General features: G+C 44.5%; 1 protein-coding gene across 8 annotated transcripts in view; it reads right to left on the bottom strand.

The window, feature by feature from the left end:
* trak1a (trafficking protein, kinesin binding 1a) overlaps positions 1-19,861 on the bottom strand; it is a 33,399-nt gene that overhangs the window by 6,818 nt on the left and 6,720 nt on the right. For 5 of the 8 annotated variants that reach the window (XM_056601457.1, XM_056601454.1, XM_056601453.1 and 2 more), the window contains exons 3-13: positions 9,728-9,804; positions 7,758-7,874; positions 7,124-7,224; positions 6,410-6,518; positions 5,810-5,888; positions 5,309-5,439; positions 5,026-5,100; positions 4,408-4,545; positions 3,914-3,990; positions 2,952-3,197; positions 1,821-2,161 (exon numbers count right to left, since the gene is read on the bottom strand). In XM_056601457.1, the coding sequence (XP_056457432.1) occupies positions 1,821-2,161; positions 2,952-3,197; positions 3,914-3,990; positions 4,408-4,545; positions 5,026-5,100; positions 5,309-5,439; positions 5,810-5,888; positions 6,410-6,518; positions 7,124-7,224; positions 7,758-7,874; positions 9,728-9,778 (1,465 nt within the window). In that variant the 5' untranslated portion in view covers positions 9,779-9,804. The other 3 variants (XM_056601456.1, XM_056601455.1, XM_056601460.1) reach the window with 3 other exon arrangements.

The following is a 19,861-nucleotide window of genomic DNA, read 5'->3' as shown; positions in this document are numbered from 1 at the left end:
TCGGAGGTCAAAGGTTAAAGGATGTGGGCCATTGCTGTAGGAATCCAACTGGATTCTCGGAGCACAGTGCCGATGTCTTTCAAGAGATTGTGATTCAATGCATGGTGAAACCTTGATATCACCCATGATGCAATGCAGCTTATTTTGTACATATACTTGAAATAATCAGTATAAAACTATTAAACATGCATTGAATTAACTAGTGGGAGTATAGTTGAGGAAGTTATTTACTCTACTCTATTAGTTGGAAATATCAATCAGCCACGGTTTCTAATCAACAATCTTTTTTTTGTCACAATAATTAAAATCATGTTCAATTGTTTAAAATATTAAATTGTTCAAATTAAATCTATCTGAATTGATGCTGTTGGCACCTTATGATAAATCAGTTTGTCAATCGTTCAGTATGTTAACATCATACAAAGTGGGTTATAGATTTGAACGATTTTGTGCGCTTGTTAATGTAAATTGGATGGCAGATAATAATAAAAAAGGAAGAGTAAGGAAAGAAAAAGGAAATAGGAAAAGTTAGTGAACCCTTTTATTCACATAGCTTTATCTAACAAAAGACGACAACACACACAGGAAAAGAGTGAAGTGAAAAGGAGACAACAAAATGGCAATGGGATAGGGTAGGTAGAAATGTTTGCTATGTTAATGCAAACTAACTGCCCGAATTAGGCAAAACAAGACGACTAGAATATAGATAAATTTGAGTTCCATTATGATTCAAGTGTCACAAACTATTAAAACTATTCCAGGATCTTCTGAAAAGGCTACAATCCTTTAGTGCTGCAGGATAATGACACGCAACAGCAGGGAAAATAACATGTTAAGAAACACCAATTGGTTATCTGTACAAATTGGTAGGTCACCGTGTCCTCTGTAAATATTGTGACAGGCCATTTTTATTATTTGGTTTCAAATCCCACCAGTAGGGGGTGCCACAGACACCTACTGACATCTCCTGGCTTAAAGCCTTATAGTGTGGGGCTAGGATGTGAGAATTGCCCATGGGAGGGATTAGGATGTGAGTATTGTGCTTGGTAGGAGCTAGGATGTGATTATGACACTTGGTGGGAGCTAGGATCTGATTATGGTACTTGGGAGGCGCTAGGGTGTGAGTATTGATCTCGGGAGGGGCTATGATGTTAGTACTGTCCTTTGGAGGGGCTAGGATGTAGGTATTGTTCTCGGGAGAAGCTAGGAATTGAGTAGTGCACTTTGGAGGTGATAGGTTGTGGATATTGTTCTCGTGAGGAGATAGGATGTGAGTAGTCTACTTGGAAGGGGCTTGGACGCCAGTATAAGACTACTTCAGATCTCAAACCAGCAGCGAGGCTGTGTGTGTCTGAAGTAGAAGGAGTGCTGCAGCGCTAACCCTTCCTCGTGCTGCTCCAGCATCTCCAGCAACCCAGTGACCAGGGGGAGCAGGGGGGCTCTGAGCCTGGGCTGAGGGGACAGGGGGGCGGGCTGGGTGGCACCGCTACTCAACACCAGCAGCCTGGAGCTGCCCCGGGACGGGCCGGCCCTTTGCGCGCGCTGCTCACAGATTCGGAGTTCCTTGGCCCCCTGGAAGCCCCGGTGGGGACTACCACTGCGAGCCGGAGGGGAGCTCGGGTTAGAGATCTGCCGGGTCGAGGGCAGCGTGGGGCCGAGGCCTCCCAGGGCTATCTGAAGGGACGGGTCTTGATCGGGCTGCTGCGCTCTCTGTTGGACTTTAGCGCCGTCGTCCCGCGGAGGGGTCTGACCGGGAGTGTTGGGCGTGGCTGTCGGGCCACGGCCGCTCTGAGCGCTTTGATTCCCGGGCGGATATTCACCTTCGAGGGGCTTGACGATCTGCAGCTTCTCGGGCAGGTAGGACCTCGAGGTGAAGGAGTAGCCCGACCACATGCTGCCCAGGGACGGGTGCGTGTACAGCGACAGCAGGCTCTCCGTGGGGGTCCCGGGGTCTCCGCCGCTGCCGCCCTTCTCCTCCCCGTCCTCCCCCTGCTCCTCCTTGGCCAGGTAGGCCAGCTTGCGCTCCCGCTCCTCCTCGAAGAAGCGCCGCTCGGAGACGTAGTTGTCGCGGCGCAGCGAGAGGCGACGGAGGGCCGCCTCCAGGTCCCGCCCCCCCGGGGTCCCCGGGGTGCCGACGGGACGCCGGTTGGAGTCGTCTGACCTGTGGGTGGGGAGGGAGGGAGGGAGGGAGGAAGAGGGAGGGTGGGGGAGAGAGAGAGAGTCTCAAATTAGGTTCAGTCACAAAATTGTGTTCATCTGGAGATGATACTTATTGTACACCATTGCAAAGAGCATTGGTTTCACTCTAATTAAATAATAAATAAATAATATAATATAATATAAATTAATAGTTCAAAACACCCTCAGTGAAGACAGGTGTCTCCTTCAGCAACAAAGACTGAGTACCTCTTTCTCACGCTGTACTGTCATCAACAAATGATAAAGTTGGTTTCTGCTGTGTTAGCTAACAACAGTGAAACCCAGCAAGGCCATTGTCTGCCTTGTTGTCATGCAAGATGCCTGGTAATACCAGCTTAGCAGAGGTCTGAACACCCAGCCTACAAACAAAGGTTAAACCTGACCTCTCCGCTTCATGAAACAATAGAGAAAGACCAAGTTAATTAATTACGTGCTGGGTGAGTCACACTTTGATTCGCCAACTGGTTATCTTTATTATGATCTATCAACACTAAAAAATGCAGATAACATAGTGTAAGTACGGATGAAAGTATAATGGTTCTTGACAATGCCCTGCCCTAAACAACCCCACTGCCTGATGTTTCACGTGTTGCAGACGTGTTCTGTGTGCGTCAATCATGGTCTATTTAAAGGTGACATATTATACCACCAGGTGTGTGATTAGCCGTTACAAGCCGTTTTGTCGTATCATAATCACGATTATTTTGGAATCGCGATCAGACTTTGATGAATCGCCCGGCCATACTGCTCACCCGTCGTCGTGCGCCTCCAGGATACCGCCGGCCTTGTTGTCGGGGCAGTACGGCCCGCTGCCCGACTCACTGCCGCCGTACGTGGAGTAGGAGTGCGGCGTGCCCACCCGGCTGGAGCGGCCCGACGTCAGAGAGGACGTCTGGTTGGAGCCCGGGATGTTGAGCGGCGAGGGGGCCAGCGACGAGCGCTGCTGCCGCATCAGGTTCAGGTTCTTCACCGTCTGGAACACCCGCTTGGGGTGCAGCCTGGGACGGGCGAGGGGGGAGGAGGAGCACGGTGGGACGTTATGGACAGGCGGATGTATGTAGACGCTAAAGGGCTGATTGTGGTCCCACGTTCACACAACGCAAAGGGGGTTACGGACCCCTTACGTCCTTGCGGACCCTCCTTGCGTCCACCGCAAGGGCCTGACATGCGCCTCCCAAAAATGTTCACCTTCAGTCAAGGCGCGCCGCTTATTAAAACCCGACGCAGAACCATCAAAGGTTCAGACTGCGTCGGAGCGTCTGCGTGGTCATTGCGTTACGTGAACGACGTGGAACCATAATCAGCCCTTAACACACACGCAAACGGACACACACACACACACACGCGGCATGCAAATTAAATGGTATGGGAGATAGGCATCAGGGTGGTTGTTTCTTTCAGGCTGTGTGCTGTGACACGCACATGCTGGGTTAACAAGGCTGGCCAGGTCCTTACTTTGACCTTCGAGACACTAGACACATTCATGAACTTAACCGTGTCTCTTAAATTAACTCTTTAATTAACTTATTTATATAGTAAAAGATGAATACACAAATTTATGAACTTGTAATTAATTCATTAATTAATTTCATTCATTACATTTTCAGTTGACCTCAAATGTAAACAATCATTTCGTAGCATCATATCACTGGAAAACTAAGCCCATCCACGCTGAAAATTTGCCAAACTTTTATATAACGCACGATGGACATACTTTTGTTCTTCAACATCTGGATCATCCATTTGAAGTTCCTTCCTCATATTTCCCTCTATTTCCGCTGCCAAGGAGTCCTGAATACATAAAAAAAAAAGAATAAATAAAAATGTAAACCGACAAAGGACATTCTTTGCGTGTGTCATGCATTTGATCCAAAGTTGCTACAGGAGGCACTCGAGTGGCCATAGTTAGTTGAAGGTCCCATCACATGACACCAGGTGTGAGTGTGATTAGCCCTACACGCCGTTTGGAAGATCTGCCCCCACAAGTGGGCGTGTACACCTAGATGTGGGCTGGATTTATCAGTCTACCAGCCTACCCAGTGGACTGTGGCAAACGTTGCTCATCTATCCGTCACACATCTAGGTCGACACGCCCACGGCTTGTAACGGCTAATCACACTCACACCTGGTGGCATGTCATGGGACCTTTAAACCTCCACAAGGCCTTCCATACGGTAGGGCCCTTGGCTAAGCTAAACCGGTCAGTACCATGGGAAACAGGCCCAGGGAGTGGAAGCGTCGCGGCGTGGTGAGCGGCAGCGTTTTGTTCCTCAGGTTCTTCAGCTCCTCCTGGGCCTCGTGGAGCATCTCCATGCACTCTGCGTACTTATCCTCCAGCTCCCGCAGCTGAGAGGCACGCACACACACACACCCACACACACGCACACACGCACACACACAGACACACACACACACACACACACACAAAGGCAGACGCAGACAGACAGAGTTAATAATTAATTCCAAATCACGATTGTTCCTTTTAAGAAAAAAACTATCAAAAATAGATGCAAAATGGGAATTTTTCCTATTTTTGTAATCATATCGTTACAAATATTATTAAAAATATATATATATCTATGCATTCATATTCATACACAAACATGTACATGTGTAAACATGTACATATACATGTACATATACAAAGTAACATACATGTATGTAACTATATTCACGCTAAATTGGCTGGATATTGCACTTAGACTAGGTATGAATGTGTCCATATTTTGGCAAATCTGACACCCCAACTGCTATAGCCATGGCGCTACCTTTAGCATCATGTACTCTCAGAGTCGGCCAACGACACACTACATTCTTTATTAGTACCTCAGCAGTGAGTTGCCTCTGGGCGTCTTTGGCAGCTCCTAGGTGCTGCGTCAGCTCCTCGTTCTCCACAGCATACTAAACACAGCGCACACACACACAACAAACATACACAACACACACACAACACACACACACACAACACAAAATAAACATCATTATTATACCATACCCCTTCCTCTTTACAGTAGTTCAAGGACATTCTCAACCTCGAGATGTTGAGAAAAAAAATACAAAATGTTTAAAAATATTGACAAATATTTTAAAATAACCGGTGTGTACGCACCGACTTGGCCTTCTTCTGGAGGTCCACGATCTGGGACAGGAGGTGTGTGATCTCCTCCTGCTGGCGGGAGGCGTCGTCCGATTTCCTCCCCAGCTCCTCGGCCAGGCTTGACATCTGCATGTTGGCACATCCTGCGCACACACACATGCGCGAACACACACACACACACACACACACACACACACACACACACACACACACACACACACACACACACACACACACACACACACACACACACACACACACACACACACACACACACACACACGCACGCACACACACACACACGCACACACACACACACACACACATTAAAAACTCCTAAAGCCCAAATCCCACTTCCCCATCAAGAATGTTTGCAAACATCTGCGGTCGATAAACTATGCAAATATTTTACAGACAGTAAAGGAATAACAACAGCGATTGAATGGTGAATGAATGACTTATGAATTAGTAATCCAATACGAAATAACAAGTCCTTCCTGGTCCAATACTCACGTAGTTCTTTAACACAGTCATTGACCAGCTGCTGTTCCTTCTCTTCGTAGGAAATGGTCTCCGTCTCCAGATGAGTGGCCTGAATGGACATCATTCACATTATGGAGACCATTCACCTACGAGCCTCCTTACTCATCACTTTAGCCCAGGAGGGCTGCTGCCCTTGAGCAACCACGCATTTAGCTCCGCAGGGTTGCAGCTTTCATGCCAGGGTACCCTTTAGCAACACACCTAACCCCCGGCTAGCTGTTCCCAATGAACTTGTAGAAGTCTTAGATATATAGTTGTGTGTGGGTGTGTATTTGTGTGAGTGTGAATAGGGCTCCATTGTAAAGACCTTTGACTGAAAATGTTTTTTTTAGGAATAACAATAATAATAGTAATATACCAGAATGAAGAAAGTATTTCTTTTTCTATCCTGATTTTCACTGATCTAAATGTTTAGCCTGTGATCTGTGTGTGTGCATGTGTGTATGCGCATATATATATATATATATATATATATATATATATATATATATATATATATATATGTGTGTGTGTGTGTGTGTGTGTGTGTGTGTGTGTGTGTGTGTGTGTGTGTGTGTGTGTGTGTTCTACCTCGGATCGCAGAGATATGTTCTCTGCCTCCAGGTCTTTGAGTTTCTTCTGCAGGGAGTCCAGAGGTAAGTAAGTGGGAACGGTGACATTTGGATCGCTCTGCCGTATCCTGGAAACAGCCCAAAAGAGGAAGAAGATATAGAGCAGGAGAAACAGATCGATCAATATCCTAATGATATACACTCCTATTCCCCTATAGCTCGATACGTTTAACATCCAGTCAGAGAAAACTAACCAGAGACCTTTTTGATTATGTCATTTGGATGTTTTGTAGATAGGTCAATGGGACACAATGAAGGAACACAAAGACAACTCGGCTACTTGCTGTATTAATGCTAATCTATAATTAAAATACTATAACAATTATAACAAAATGTATTAAAAACATAAATCCGATCATTCACATGGGATCTTATACCTATCAACTCGACATTACAGAGATTAATCAATCTACAAATTGTGTCTACAAATCAAATTGATGTGAAATCCTAACTATCCAATTTTGATTTGTGCCAGTATGTAGGGCAACGCACCCCCACTTCACCCTGTTCCCATGTCCCGGTCGTACTCTTAGAATGACACTATAGGGGACATTGGCATGCTCTTAGATCATATATTCCTCCCTCTGTGTGGAGCTGTCGGGCAGAGAGTGGGGGGAGAGCCAGAGGGGGAGAGAGGTGATGAGGGGGTGAGGGAGGGGAGGGTGGGTCTTACGGTGTGGAGGTGGTGGACTCGCCCTCGCTCTCCTCGGCCACGCTGGTGTAGAACTGCAGCAGCTCATCCTTCATGGAGAGGTCGTGACGCAGCTGGGAGACCTACGCATGTCAGAGAGAGGGGGAGAGAGAGAGAGACAGAGAGAGGGCAGGGAGAGAGAGAGAGAGAGAGAGAGAGAGACACACAGACAGACAGACAGACAGACAGACAGACAGACAGACAGACAGACAGACAGACAGACAGACAGACAGACAGACAGACAGACAGACAGACAGACAGACAGACAGACAGAGAGAGAGAGAAATAAAACAACTTCACATAGGTATTTCACTTCTGATCAGGGTACGTCATTAAATCAGGAGGGAAATCATAATAATAACCCTCCTCACAATTAGTGTCAACGATTGAAAATGATGTGGCATTTGCTACTCATCATTGTGTTGTGTTTTAACGACAGCTCCTCGTCATGAACAGTACACTACAACAACAACGTGTCCCCTTCGCACGAGGTGGAGTATCATTAAACCAGCGGTGAGCCCTGCCAACGGCGTCACTTCCCCAAGCGTCACTGCCGTCAGCGCAACAGCTCTGGCGTTACATAAGAGCCTGTGGAGAGCTGCTGTTCCAGGCTTACCTCCTCTCGGATGTGCTCCACCTGCTCCTCCAACACGCCGTTCCGGTCGCTCAGCGTCTTGTTCTTCTTCAGCAGCGATTGGCCGATGCGAGCGGCCAGCTCAAGGTCTCGTTCTTTCTGCACAGGCAGAGGGAAATAACACACCGGTCAGCGTTAAGGGAACAGCAAGTTACAAGCATGAGGAGAATTCCCTTCAAAACGGAGTTCGTGAATTGTTGCCATTGAAATTAAACCTCAGCGACAGCGCCACCTCTGGTGAAACACATTATTGCAGTTTACATTCTGTGTATCTTATTTTATAAGCTTGTAATAGTGGGACCAGAACGTATATGAAAAACTCCAAGGATCCAAGATTGAAGAAAGAGGGACAAAATAATGGAATCACTCTATCAAACAACGTTTTTGCTTGGTCAACACTAAAGCAAACAAGGCTGAATGTGAGCACAATATGTAACACAAAGACACCCACTGATATGTAATTAAAGCTCACAGTGGGCTCACAAAGGACTGCGGAAATATTTCTGTCATCCTGGGACAAAAGTAGAGGCGTTCTGCTCGAATTACAGGTATGCTAAGCACACTCAGGAAGGCTCCAGGTACGTCCAATTGTACTGTACTGTACATTAACAATGCAGTACAAAATTACTATAGGGTTTTCCTGCATCATATAGTATTTTTGAACTTTATGATATTTATTTATATTTTCAATATTGGTCAACTCAATGAAATAGTAAGTCATTGAAACATAACATCGACATATTAGTTAATTCATGGGTTTAAGATTTAGCCCACCAGCTGAGAATCACTATAATTGTGTGCTGTATTGTTTTTATATAAATACTTCCACGATAATTATAATTCAGAAGCAATGTGTTCAGGAACTACAATACCCAGAAGCATTTGAACCATTGTTATCTAATTAGTTTGTTAACCACTCATGACTGCATAACATATATAGAATCAAAATTCGAGTCTTGTGAGGAGTTCTTTAATTCCCACACAAATAGGAACGAGCGATATGTCACGTACACCACAGTCCCCAGTGCCACTGAAGGAGACTGCTGTACCAGGATATGATGCAGATCATGTTTCATGTGTCCTAGTTTCATTTGCATGTGTGTCTGTGTTTCTGTTATTCAATGAATACAACAGAATACAGCAGGACCGCAACATCCATGCAGTTAAATTAAAGATCAACAGATCAAAGAAGCGGGATAAAGTCAGAGTAAATATGAGGTTGGTTATCCAGGAAGCTGACCTTAAAAGGACACCATGCATCAGGATGTCTAGATGGAGTAGCTGGCCATCACGCGGGACACATTTGCATGTCAAATTCAGTTTTATGATATGGTTTTATCGACCATGTCGTTTTGAATGGTCAGCATTGTAGCTGAACAGAGCAGCCTGTGTCCAAATGCTTAGAGTGGCAATCTCAAAGTTTCTTTTTTTGGCGAGCCCTTTGGCGATGAACTCCAAATGATGAAATCCAAATAGTGCGGCCACCGACACCCAGTTTATTAACATTCATAATACTGAAATAATGCAAAGGCTTTCATCTGTGAGCTTTAGGTTTATATATATACCTGTTCTGTACGTCTTAATGGGAGGACAGTCTGCCCCTCCACCCTGGCAAATCTGTCCAAGAACCAAATCAACATCACCTTCACTGATCCAATTAGCAACATTTCTCACCATTGAAAGTAATTCCTAGGCATCGCAAACAGACTCCATATCTCCAGGTAGCCCCACCACTGGGCCCTCCACCCTACCATGAGCAGCATACAGCGTAAAATACCATAGTGAAACACAGTCTGCTGGGTATGGCCTCTCACCATATCCTCTTAACCAGGAATGAATGACAAGGTAAAGAAAACAGATCTGTCGTTTTTAGTGTTATGCTCATGGTAACACATTGTGCTCCATGTTTTGTTTGTTTGTTGCGTGCGTGCGTGTGTTTCTTGCCAACGTACCTCTTCCAGTAGCCTAGTGACGGCGTCTATGTCGCTATACGTCTTGGTCATCTGGCCCACTCTATCAGCACACAACACTAGAGAGAGAGAGAGAGAGAGAGAGAGAGAGAGAGAGAGAGAGAGAGAGAGAGAGAGAGAGAGAGAGAGAGAGAGAGAGAGAGAGAGAGAGAGAGAGAGAGAGAGAGAGAGAGAGAGAGAGAGAGAGAGAGAGAGAGAGAGAGAGAGAGAGAGAGAGAGAGAGAGAGAGAGAGAGAGAGAGAGAGAGAGAGAGAGAGAGAGAGAGAGAGAGAGAGAGAGAGAGAGAGAGAGACCATGCAGGATGTTATTAATATTTTTTTTTAAAACACAAACCATCAAAAAACATTTATGTGCATTAAGTCATATACCATTCATACCCAGGTAATGTATGATTTGGAGGTTTTCTTTCTCTTTGCTAGTAAGACAGGCTGGTAAAGTTGAACTGAGGCGAGTGACACACCCACACAGACACACCCCTCTTGCTAGATGTATGTACAATGGCAAAATAAAGGAAAACGGGTAGGTAAAAGCGGTCACAGACTGACATTTGACAATGCTAGGAGGTAAATCCAAGAAAAAAAAAAATCCAAACTGCATAGAAACAGGTAGTATTTCATATTCGTCACTATTTTGGTGGTCAGTAAATGCATTTTGCGATCAAATCTTTAATGCATAAAGTTGTTTTCATGTGTCAACATGTGGCACAAACCAAGCCATAGGGGCCCAACAGTGATTTTATCCACACCTATAAGCCTATTAGAGCAAATATAATGCCCCACATGAGATTGCCTGTTATGTAATATCCGTCTATGTTCATCATAGGCCAGCAATTGACTTGAAGTTTCTTGAAACAAAGCATGTTGAAGGGCAGGCAGTCTATCTGGCTATATCCTAGTAAAATAAAAAGTAATCACACATATTGCGAATCCCTATTTCTCCCACATTATTAAAAAATGGCATATATAGCACACATGGTGGAGAGAATGTAAAGCAGAGCTGTACCATGCAAATCATTTCAATGTTATCTATCAAAGAGATGATAGTAGATAGATTAAACAGGCGATTTGTAACTTTTGATAACCCAAAATGTTTCTGCTTTGAATAATTTAAAAATCTTTAGCAACTGGATCATTATTATTTTCCAGGTCCTTGCAGAGTATGCTCCATGTGCCTCCAATAGCTTCATGCTAACTACTTCAAAACACAAATGAGCTCCAAGGGCCCAACACAGTCTAGTGGGGCGATAGGGAAAAATAGGTGTCACATTAAGCGCCAAGATGAGAAACCATAATTGGAAGGGCATATTTTCAATCATAATTCATTGGAACAAGGTATTGCAATGGGCTAATATAATCTTTTTACAAAACTAACCAGAGGATTAATTATTTTGAATTATTGGCCAACCCTTCAGTCACGACATATTCATTATCGTGACCATAAGCCCACATTCAAATTCGATTTGACAGCCTCACTTAACCCAATCCCTTATTCTCAGACGAGAAGGTAGGTCATTCAAAAAACCCAAGGGGAAGAGTTGGGAACCTTCAGGGATACCAGCATGTTGCAACAGAATAGAAAACATAAAAAAAATCGCTGGATCTTTTTGGTTAAGTTCTTTGCTGAAAGCAACATTTACATGTGTTGACTACTTGTGACAAATACACTGAATACAATTTGGAGTAAGGTTTGTTATTATTAAAGTGTCCATGAAAGTTGTGATGATGATGCAGATGCAAATAAAACAGTTTATCGCCTTGCAACCTACACACACACGCACACACACACCCACGCACACACATGTACGCCAGCACTTATCTCTCCTGGGTGTGTTAAGGGGTGACATATATTTACATGCAAACTAAATGGAGGGATCATTAACAGGAAACACACAAGCATACCCGCCTCTTTGTCGCTACCCTTGAACAACATATTTTGCATGAAGTGCATCCACACACATGAATGCATCGTTTCACTAATATGATAATAAAAGATAAACAGACATAAGGACGTCGGCCCACACCCGTTTGGACAGAACTATAATCGTCTTTCAAAAAGTGAATTGGAATACCAGCTCTTGATTGAGTCTGGAATACTGTTCAAGGTAAACAACAAGAGTAAGTGGAAGCCTGGGAGTTGCATAGACTATTCTGTGTCAAATTGAGCGTAAATCCATGTGTGTTGAAGAATGCACAAGAAGGTAATGGCCATGTGGATGTTGGAGAATGGGCGAGCTATACTGGCTTAATACACTGTTTTCTAGCTACCGAGTTTGTTCCATTCTCACCAAACTCGTAATTGACGATATTTTAGGCGTCAAGTGTTTATTTGCTCTCAAATCAAGGTCAATTCAATTTCTAACAATTGAATAAGGGTTTGCTTTGTTTGAAACTGTTGATTATATTGGAAATTATTGGAAATTCTCACGTTAAATCTTTTGAAGGAAGGAGGAAGCCGTTTTCTTCCTTGCCAATCTCTTGATCAGCCCGAAGGTGATAAAGAATAGAGGGAGGTGCAGCACCAAATTCCTCAATCTGCACGTCTCCCTGTTGCCACCCGATGCTGCGATGAACATGTAAACTTCCAACAAGCCCCTCTGAGGCCGCTTATCGTGGAAAAGTAACTTATTTTTTACACGCTTTTCATTAGCTGAAAGATGCCCAATAAAACCTGAGGTTTAGAGTTACAGGCTGCTCGGTGTCTCTGTTGGCTCCTAAGCAACAGCGACAAGAAACAAGTTCAAGGACCGTGCTCAGACATATAGGGTCGCATAATACCGAGAGGGTACTTCTCCTTGCAAATAGTGCCACTGACGGTCCTATGTCAATGAAATGGACTCCCAGTAACTGTTATCAGCCCTGTACTGTTTTAACACATCCGCCTTAAACTTTACATGTGCAACACAATTGGCCTCATTGCTTGTGAGAGAAGGCCTAGCCCATGTTTGAACACGTGAAACAAGCAGGTAAGTGTACCGTATCTTCCAAGTGTGTACACTTGAACTACATGTTCTGGCCAGCACCGACCTGCATACAGCAGCAAAATAAGAAGCGATGATAACAGTACAGTGCCGTACACAGAATCCTATTTTAAGAGCAGCAATGCGACCAGAATGAACAGGGCAAGACAACTTATCCCTGGAATATGAGAAGCAATTTCTCAAGTTTGTTTTTTTACATGCAGGCTACCTTCGCACAAAACTTGTTCCTCTTCCTCCTCCTCCTCTTCTGTCTTTCCATTTTGGGGCAGACAAACATACTCCTCATCTCCGCCTTCTTCTTCTCCTTCATCTGCCTCCTCTTCTTCCAGCTCATCCCCCTTATACGAGCACTCCAGGCGGTCTTCAGTGCCAGGAGAAGTGGGCATTGTCATGCAAACTAATTGGCAAAACAGCTAATCCATACTGCATGCCGGTACAACATAAGGACTCCAGTCCCAGTCATTGTGGCTGTTTGTGTGTTTACAAGGGTGTATGTCTGTTTCAAGTATGTTTGAGCCATCAAGAGGTGGCTTGTAGGTCATTCTACAACCTTTACAAATACTGTGCCTCACCCTGTGACTCCTTTCAAGTATATCCAAATGGTCAAGCAGCTCTGCTAAGTTGAGTTTGTCGTCTTATGTGGTGGTGGTCAGACTACAGACTCACTTTGCTCCTCCCACTCTCTTTGCTGATTGGCCACACATCAGTCTAATGAACTCTAATGCGGGTAACAGGGGGAAACTGTTAATGAGGCTCCAGTCTTGTGAGAAGTATTTAATAACTAGTTTTAAATAAGGCCACTCTGAAGGAGAAATTCACAGATGTATTAAAGATTCACACCCTTGAATGAAATATCTATAGATCTAACTTAAAGTGTGTAAAACTCCATGTCCATTCCCCTCACACCACCCTCTGAATGAAGTCGACATGGTACAGCCCAGGGAGGAACTTTAACAGTTGTTAGCAGAGCCAACCTATACAGACACCTGTGCCTAGGGGGCGGAGTCTAAGGCACAGGCACTTTCCTCCCATTTGTATTGGCAAAGGCACAGTCCGATGAATCCTCTATGGCAACAAGGTGAGCGGAAAACAAGCATGAGTCAAAACACGATAGGCAGCGTACACAGTGTACACCTGCTCCCTTCAGGGCGGGGCTCGGGCCAGCGTCACCACTGCCCGTTGAGGACGGTAGGATAGGTGATACGCCTGTTGTATTCAAAGAGAAGGAAGGAGCATGCACTGCATGGAGGGGGACAAAGGTGAAGCATAGCCCGGGACAATGGAGTATTGTGGTGTATGGTTCTTAGTCTGTTGTCGTTCGGTGAGCGATGTGTGCTGTGTCTTGCTACAGTGATTATATTTCCTATTCGTGGTTCTCTTTATTGTTCAACATCACATTACTGTGTCAATAAAACCACAGATTCAATGTAGCCATGTGTGTTTAAGCTCAAAGCTGTGCATATGAAGCATAACGGTAACGTTTGACCAGTGAGCATGTGTTGCTAGCTAAAGGTAAAAGTTCAAAACTCCTTATGGCAGAGAGATACTGTAATGTCTTTAGGTGGTCCAGAAGTGGGCTAGCTTGAAGTTACTCTTAATGATGTTAGTAAGTCACCAAAAAGTTTGATTGAAACAGAAATGCCTGTTTGCAAAGGCGATATGGTATGCTGTACATCTTTACTGTTTATGTAGGACCCAGTCACATGGGATCAGGCAGGGCTAATAATACACCTCAACAATAGCCGATACACAATTCATGTAATTGGTTGGAAAAAAACTGATGCCAACTAGGGACTTTCCTGCCATGGTGTTGTGGTTACACTTCAAACAAAGCAAGACACAGTGACCCAACCCCTCAGCCATTGCTTTACACATCAGTCCCTTTGACTTCCTACGCTGCCCAGTGAAGGGAGTAATTAAAGACCCATTAAAACATTGCCATAGTGCCCGTCAGTGCCTTTACTTTGGCTTCTCTGGATTACTTTTAAGCCGAAAGCTAAGCTTCCTGATAGCGGCCATGTGGACACTGGAAAGCCCCTCCCCCTCTCCTTGAAAATAACACCATAAGAACAGCAAACAATATCATTCTTAGTACCATCGTTATACATTCCTTAGTAGACAAGTTAAAACACATACACAAATAGTGGACACGCTATGGACAAGAGCAGGGTTAGAGGAGCATGCAAATCAATGGGCTAAATATATGACAACCTAGTTCCAACGCCCCCCTGCCCCTCCCACATCTCCTATCATCCCAAAATAACAGCAGCCAGCAGCTGCCTGCTATTCCCCTCTCTGTCCTCCACGAGGGCATCCACGTGATGCCCAGAGGAAACGCAGCCCCCGGCCAGGACAGATGTTGGATTATGTCAACATTAAGCCAACCAATGAAACTCCCTCCTGTGGTCAGGAATGCACCTCTCCTCTTCCAGAGCTCTCCTCTATAGCTCAGTGAAAATTGTGTAACGTCATCATTGGTAAAGTCAAAGCAACATGCCGGTAACCGAGTCATCCATCATTCATCCGTTGAACACTTCCAATACATAATGGAGAACATTATATTATATATTATTGATAACTTTAAAAATAATTCCCGAAACTTATTTCCATCCATCCGACAATCAATTTAATAAATGGCCAAATTTATTTGATGATGACTATGATATAAAACAATACACACCTGATGATATAAATTTGAAAAAATTAAAGAAATTAAGAGCAAATTAGGGAAAGTTGCAGCGCCTAAAACCTTTATCCTACTCACTGAGCAGAAGAGAGATGGGGGACAGGGAAGATGAACAGCACCAATAGAGTTAAGAAGTTGGCCAGCCGGGGGGTGATGTTGACATGACATTAATTTACGTAAAAACTCAAAAAATACTCTGTGTTAGTCATTAATAAAAAGTTATGACTGACTATAATGAAGACCAAGCAAACAACTACATAGCAATATGATGTTGAGTGAACTCTAGGACTAAAACAAGTGGTGTCAAACACACAGGGCGATAGCCAGGTCCTCTGGAGCAGTTTGGGAAAGGTGTATTACTCAGGGACACCTCAAAGCTTTTAACAAGCAACCGTTCTCCAGACATTCCCCTCCAGCTCCTGGGCCAATGACGTGATGATTAACCACAAACCTTATAAAGCGCCCACTATGATTTAACATACTACTGGTCATGAAGCCTCATCTATCCAACTACAAAGGTCCCTGATGCGCAGAACAAACACTATAACCAAACAACTGAAGTGTCGGACGCCCCATTCCTAGAAAGGTTTGATCGGAACCAATTATGCTTGCAGGGAAATCCTATAGCAAGGTGTATAACTGTGTTGTAACTTAGTGTGGTAACGACCATGTTTTGGAAGATCCAGCATCACATACACAATACGCGAGTCTGATCTGCTGTATGTTTGCAATGTGCAATGTTTCGTATGCATGCTGTATTCATTTGATTTCATAGATCTATCAGACACATTCATACACCAGTGTTGAAGCAAAGTTTGGTATATCTTGCTCTGGTAAATTAAGAGTACAACTGAGAGTACAAAAAGTTTGAAAATAGCAATGTCACAAGAACAATAAGCTCAGGTCTTGTGAACATATTGACAACAGGAATGCCAATGTCAGTATATGTCCCATCGATGACTTGATGAGGTCGTAATCGCCAGCATATACATGCAAGTATCATTCCTACAGAGCTACATGACAATCAACTACCCCGGCAGAGTCACATCATTCCAGTTAGACTCTAAACACCTTGCAGTTCGTTTCCACCAGGCAAACACCTGGTTGGAGTTTCACCTCCTGAAGAAGAACCATTTTCTTTGCCCTTACCATCAGTGGACTCCTCATAGTACCAGTCACACTCGTAGTAATCCGCCTTGGCGAACCGCTGCCCATGCGCCTGACCCCGCCTGTTCATGGTCACTGGTTTGGATGGGCACTATGCTGGTTCCAGCTCCAACATGGCACTCAGCAGTATCCCTGCCTGCTGCAGTCGGAACATCCCCCTCCCCTTCCACCGGACGTCTCTGGGGCTCCGTCCTTCTGGTGGCGCCAATTAGCCAGCTGATCCTTCGTGGGAACCTCACCAATCCCAACATGCTTTGCAGCTACCAGCTGGTAGACGCGGGGTCCGTCCCACATGCATCACTGTGCAACGGTGCCATCATAGCGTATGCCCTTCTTTTGCGAGGCACCCTTTGGACGGCAGTGAACGCTGCATATTAATCCCGGTAACATACGAATGCTGCTACGTCCACACTCGGCGCGGTAATTGAGGTCATTATGGGCTGTCACAGGGCGCAGATATCCTCGATAACCTCACAGTCGGTTCACCTGTCCACTTGCCTTCCCCTCTTCAGACGCAAGCTGGCCTCAGACAACATCAGCCGCTGTTACATTAACCATTCCAGTGTTTTCTCTGCTCTTCAGAAGAATGTGTTGGTCCAACTCATCAGTCCTTACATCCGTCTGTGATTCATATTGTGGTCCAGCTTTTCTTTTTCCCCAGCAGTGAATCCTCTCCTCTGAGGTTGCAATCGGTACATCAGTTGAGCTATCAAGGGCTGTGAGCTCTTTCATAACACCCTGCACAGTGCCTCACACATGGACCGTCGCATCCCTAACAGTGACTCAATAACTGTAGAGAGTCAGAGAGAGAGAGAGAGAGAGAGAGAGAGGGGGGTGGGTGGGTTCAGCAGTCACGGGTTTTGCAGTAGAAATGATGCTGTTCATGACTAAGAGGGGTGGGCGGGTTTAGAAAGCACACACAGCCAATAGGAGTTGGCTGTGGGTCTGACCGGTGACAGTCTGGCTCTGCCTTCCTTTCGCATGTTTGCTTCACAAACCCCTCCCCCTTTTAACTCCCCTACCTCGTCCTTGTGCATGGTTGCTATGGCGATAGGCTCTGACTCCAGCATGGCTGAAAGCCGTTGCCAGCACACAAAAGGTTGCGTTGGCAGAAGTGATGCAACACAGGATTGCACTCACGTTCACTTCCCTAACAGGCACATGATCAAAGGCATGCATGCAGTGCATCCTATATGGCTGGAAAATGTCTTTAGTTCATAAGAGAATTTGTTAATTGCAGTTATGTATGTTATTGGCTTGAAAAGGTAAAATGTGCTGAATAGCCCATTAAAGGAGAACTATGGCTACCACTAGCCAGCAAAAGCTAATAATCTAGCTGCAGCCAAGCCCTGGGTTGTGCATACTTTAAAGATGTCCGGCAGGCCTATATGATTGAAAATGTATTTAACAAATTGAAATGCATATTTTATACATATGTTGTTTTATAAGCCATGAAGCGATAATGGCTGATACTAACTAAGGATACACTGCCCATTTAAGTTTTCCGCCACTTACAACAGAAGCAGTAAAGCCTGGGTTTGGAAACAGCTTGTGCAACTCCTTGACTGCATTAACCACAATTTCAACATCACATTCAAAAATAGATTTAGGGAGCGGTAAGCAGTATTGGTATTCAACATGATTACAATACACAAAAAACAAAAATATATATATATACATTTTGTAATATTAGTACTATACTCTTCTGTTCCGTATGCTGACACGCCCTGCCATGTGGCCGTGACATCATCACAACACGCTACATGGATAAAATGCTGCTCTCTGATTGGTTTGCTTGACTCTCCTCTTGTCTCCCTCTCCCTTCTATCTGTTCCCTGATGCCATTGATATTGGGTGTGTGTACGTTGTGAATGATTTATATACTGTACGTGTGTGTCATACGTACAGTGTGTGAGCGTACGTGCGTTCATGCATGTGTGTAGCCTATATGATACCCTTGTCTCTTTCAAGAAACCTTAGGGGACACTGCCAAATGTGGAGATATTTAAAGAGTCAAGGTGCTTGTTCACTTCACGGTTCACACGTAGCTTTCGTCGTATCTAATATCAGAGACCAGTCACATGGGTTTTTCCAGTAGTTCGCTTTACAGTGAGGCTCACGTTGTCACCTGACCTCGAGATGTCCGACCACTCTTCCTCAACATAAATCAACCCGTGTCCATTAGGCACTATTCACACTGCCCTAGTTGACCCAAGGGATTTTGTGTTTAGTGGGACACATGTGTATGGGTTAAAATAAATATGGTAGTTTACACAAATGTTGAGACTTATACCTCAAAATGAGGACATCTAACCTTTCTTGCATGTGACACCACCATAGCTCTCAAATAGGACCTCATCAGAACAAAGCATCAACGCAAGATACTGAGTGATTCTCGACCTAAGTTTCATATCGTAGGCCAGCTCCCAGTGTAAATTAAAGTGTCATTTATCAAATCAAAAAAATCATAACAGTTACACAAAATGTGAATTGTACCAAGAGTACAAATTACCACAGAGTGGAAAAAAAATTCTGCGTGAGTACATGTACTGGCCCAAAAGGAAGCTGAGAGATTCATTGTTATTGTTGACTGAACAACTCACTGTACAGTACACATTGTCTAGTTTTGTGTCGTGGCCTTTGCATTTGCTGAAGGCATGTGTGATGTTGACAATAGGGTCGTTGAGGTCAACATACTTCCCCCAACTAAAAGCTATATTTAGACTTAGTTATAGCAGAAACTGTTTTCTCACCTTTTTTCCTTACCCTGTGCAAGCAGATCTTGGAATGCACTCAGAGCTGAATAATTACTCGGACAAACAGTTTTTTCACATTCTTGTGTGTGTGCATCTGTTTTACAGCATGTTTATATACCATCACCTCATGTAAGGACAAGTGAGCGGACAGCTCATGAGGTTGAGGACAAGAACACACATGCATTTGAATTGCAAGCACAAACAGACAGACACTCGCTCACCTACATAAACCAATATACCACACAGAAGCTTCATCTTGCCAACTGGCATAGAACACAAGTTAATGTGATAAAGAATGTGATACAGAGTGAGATGTGAGTGAGAGAGAGTGAGACAGAGAGAGACAGAGAGGGACCTAGAAGGTCTCTCGCTCACTCACAGCAGTGTTTGCTGTGGCAACTGTGGGCGGCTGCCACGTGATGTGGACTATCTCTCCCTCTCACCGTTACCCTACACCTTCACCGTCTCAAGGTGAGTGTCATTCTTGTAATTGTAGCCCACTCACCTTTAATCCTCAACTATTTCACCTA

This window comes from Gadus chalcogrammus, chromosome 11 (genome assembly GCF_026213295.1).
Source record: "Gadus chalcogrammus isolate NIFS_2021 chromosome 11, NIFS_Gcha_1.0, whole genome shotgun sequence".
Classification (NCBI taxonomy): domain Eukaryota; kingdom Metazoa; phylum Chordata; class Actinopteri; order Gadiformes; family Gadidae; genus Gadus; species Gadus chalcogrammus.
Note: the sequence above shows the minus strand (reverse complement) of the source record. Positions and strands in the feature narration are given on the sequence as shown.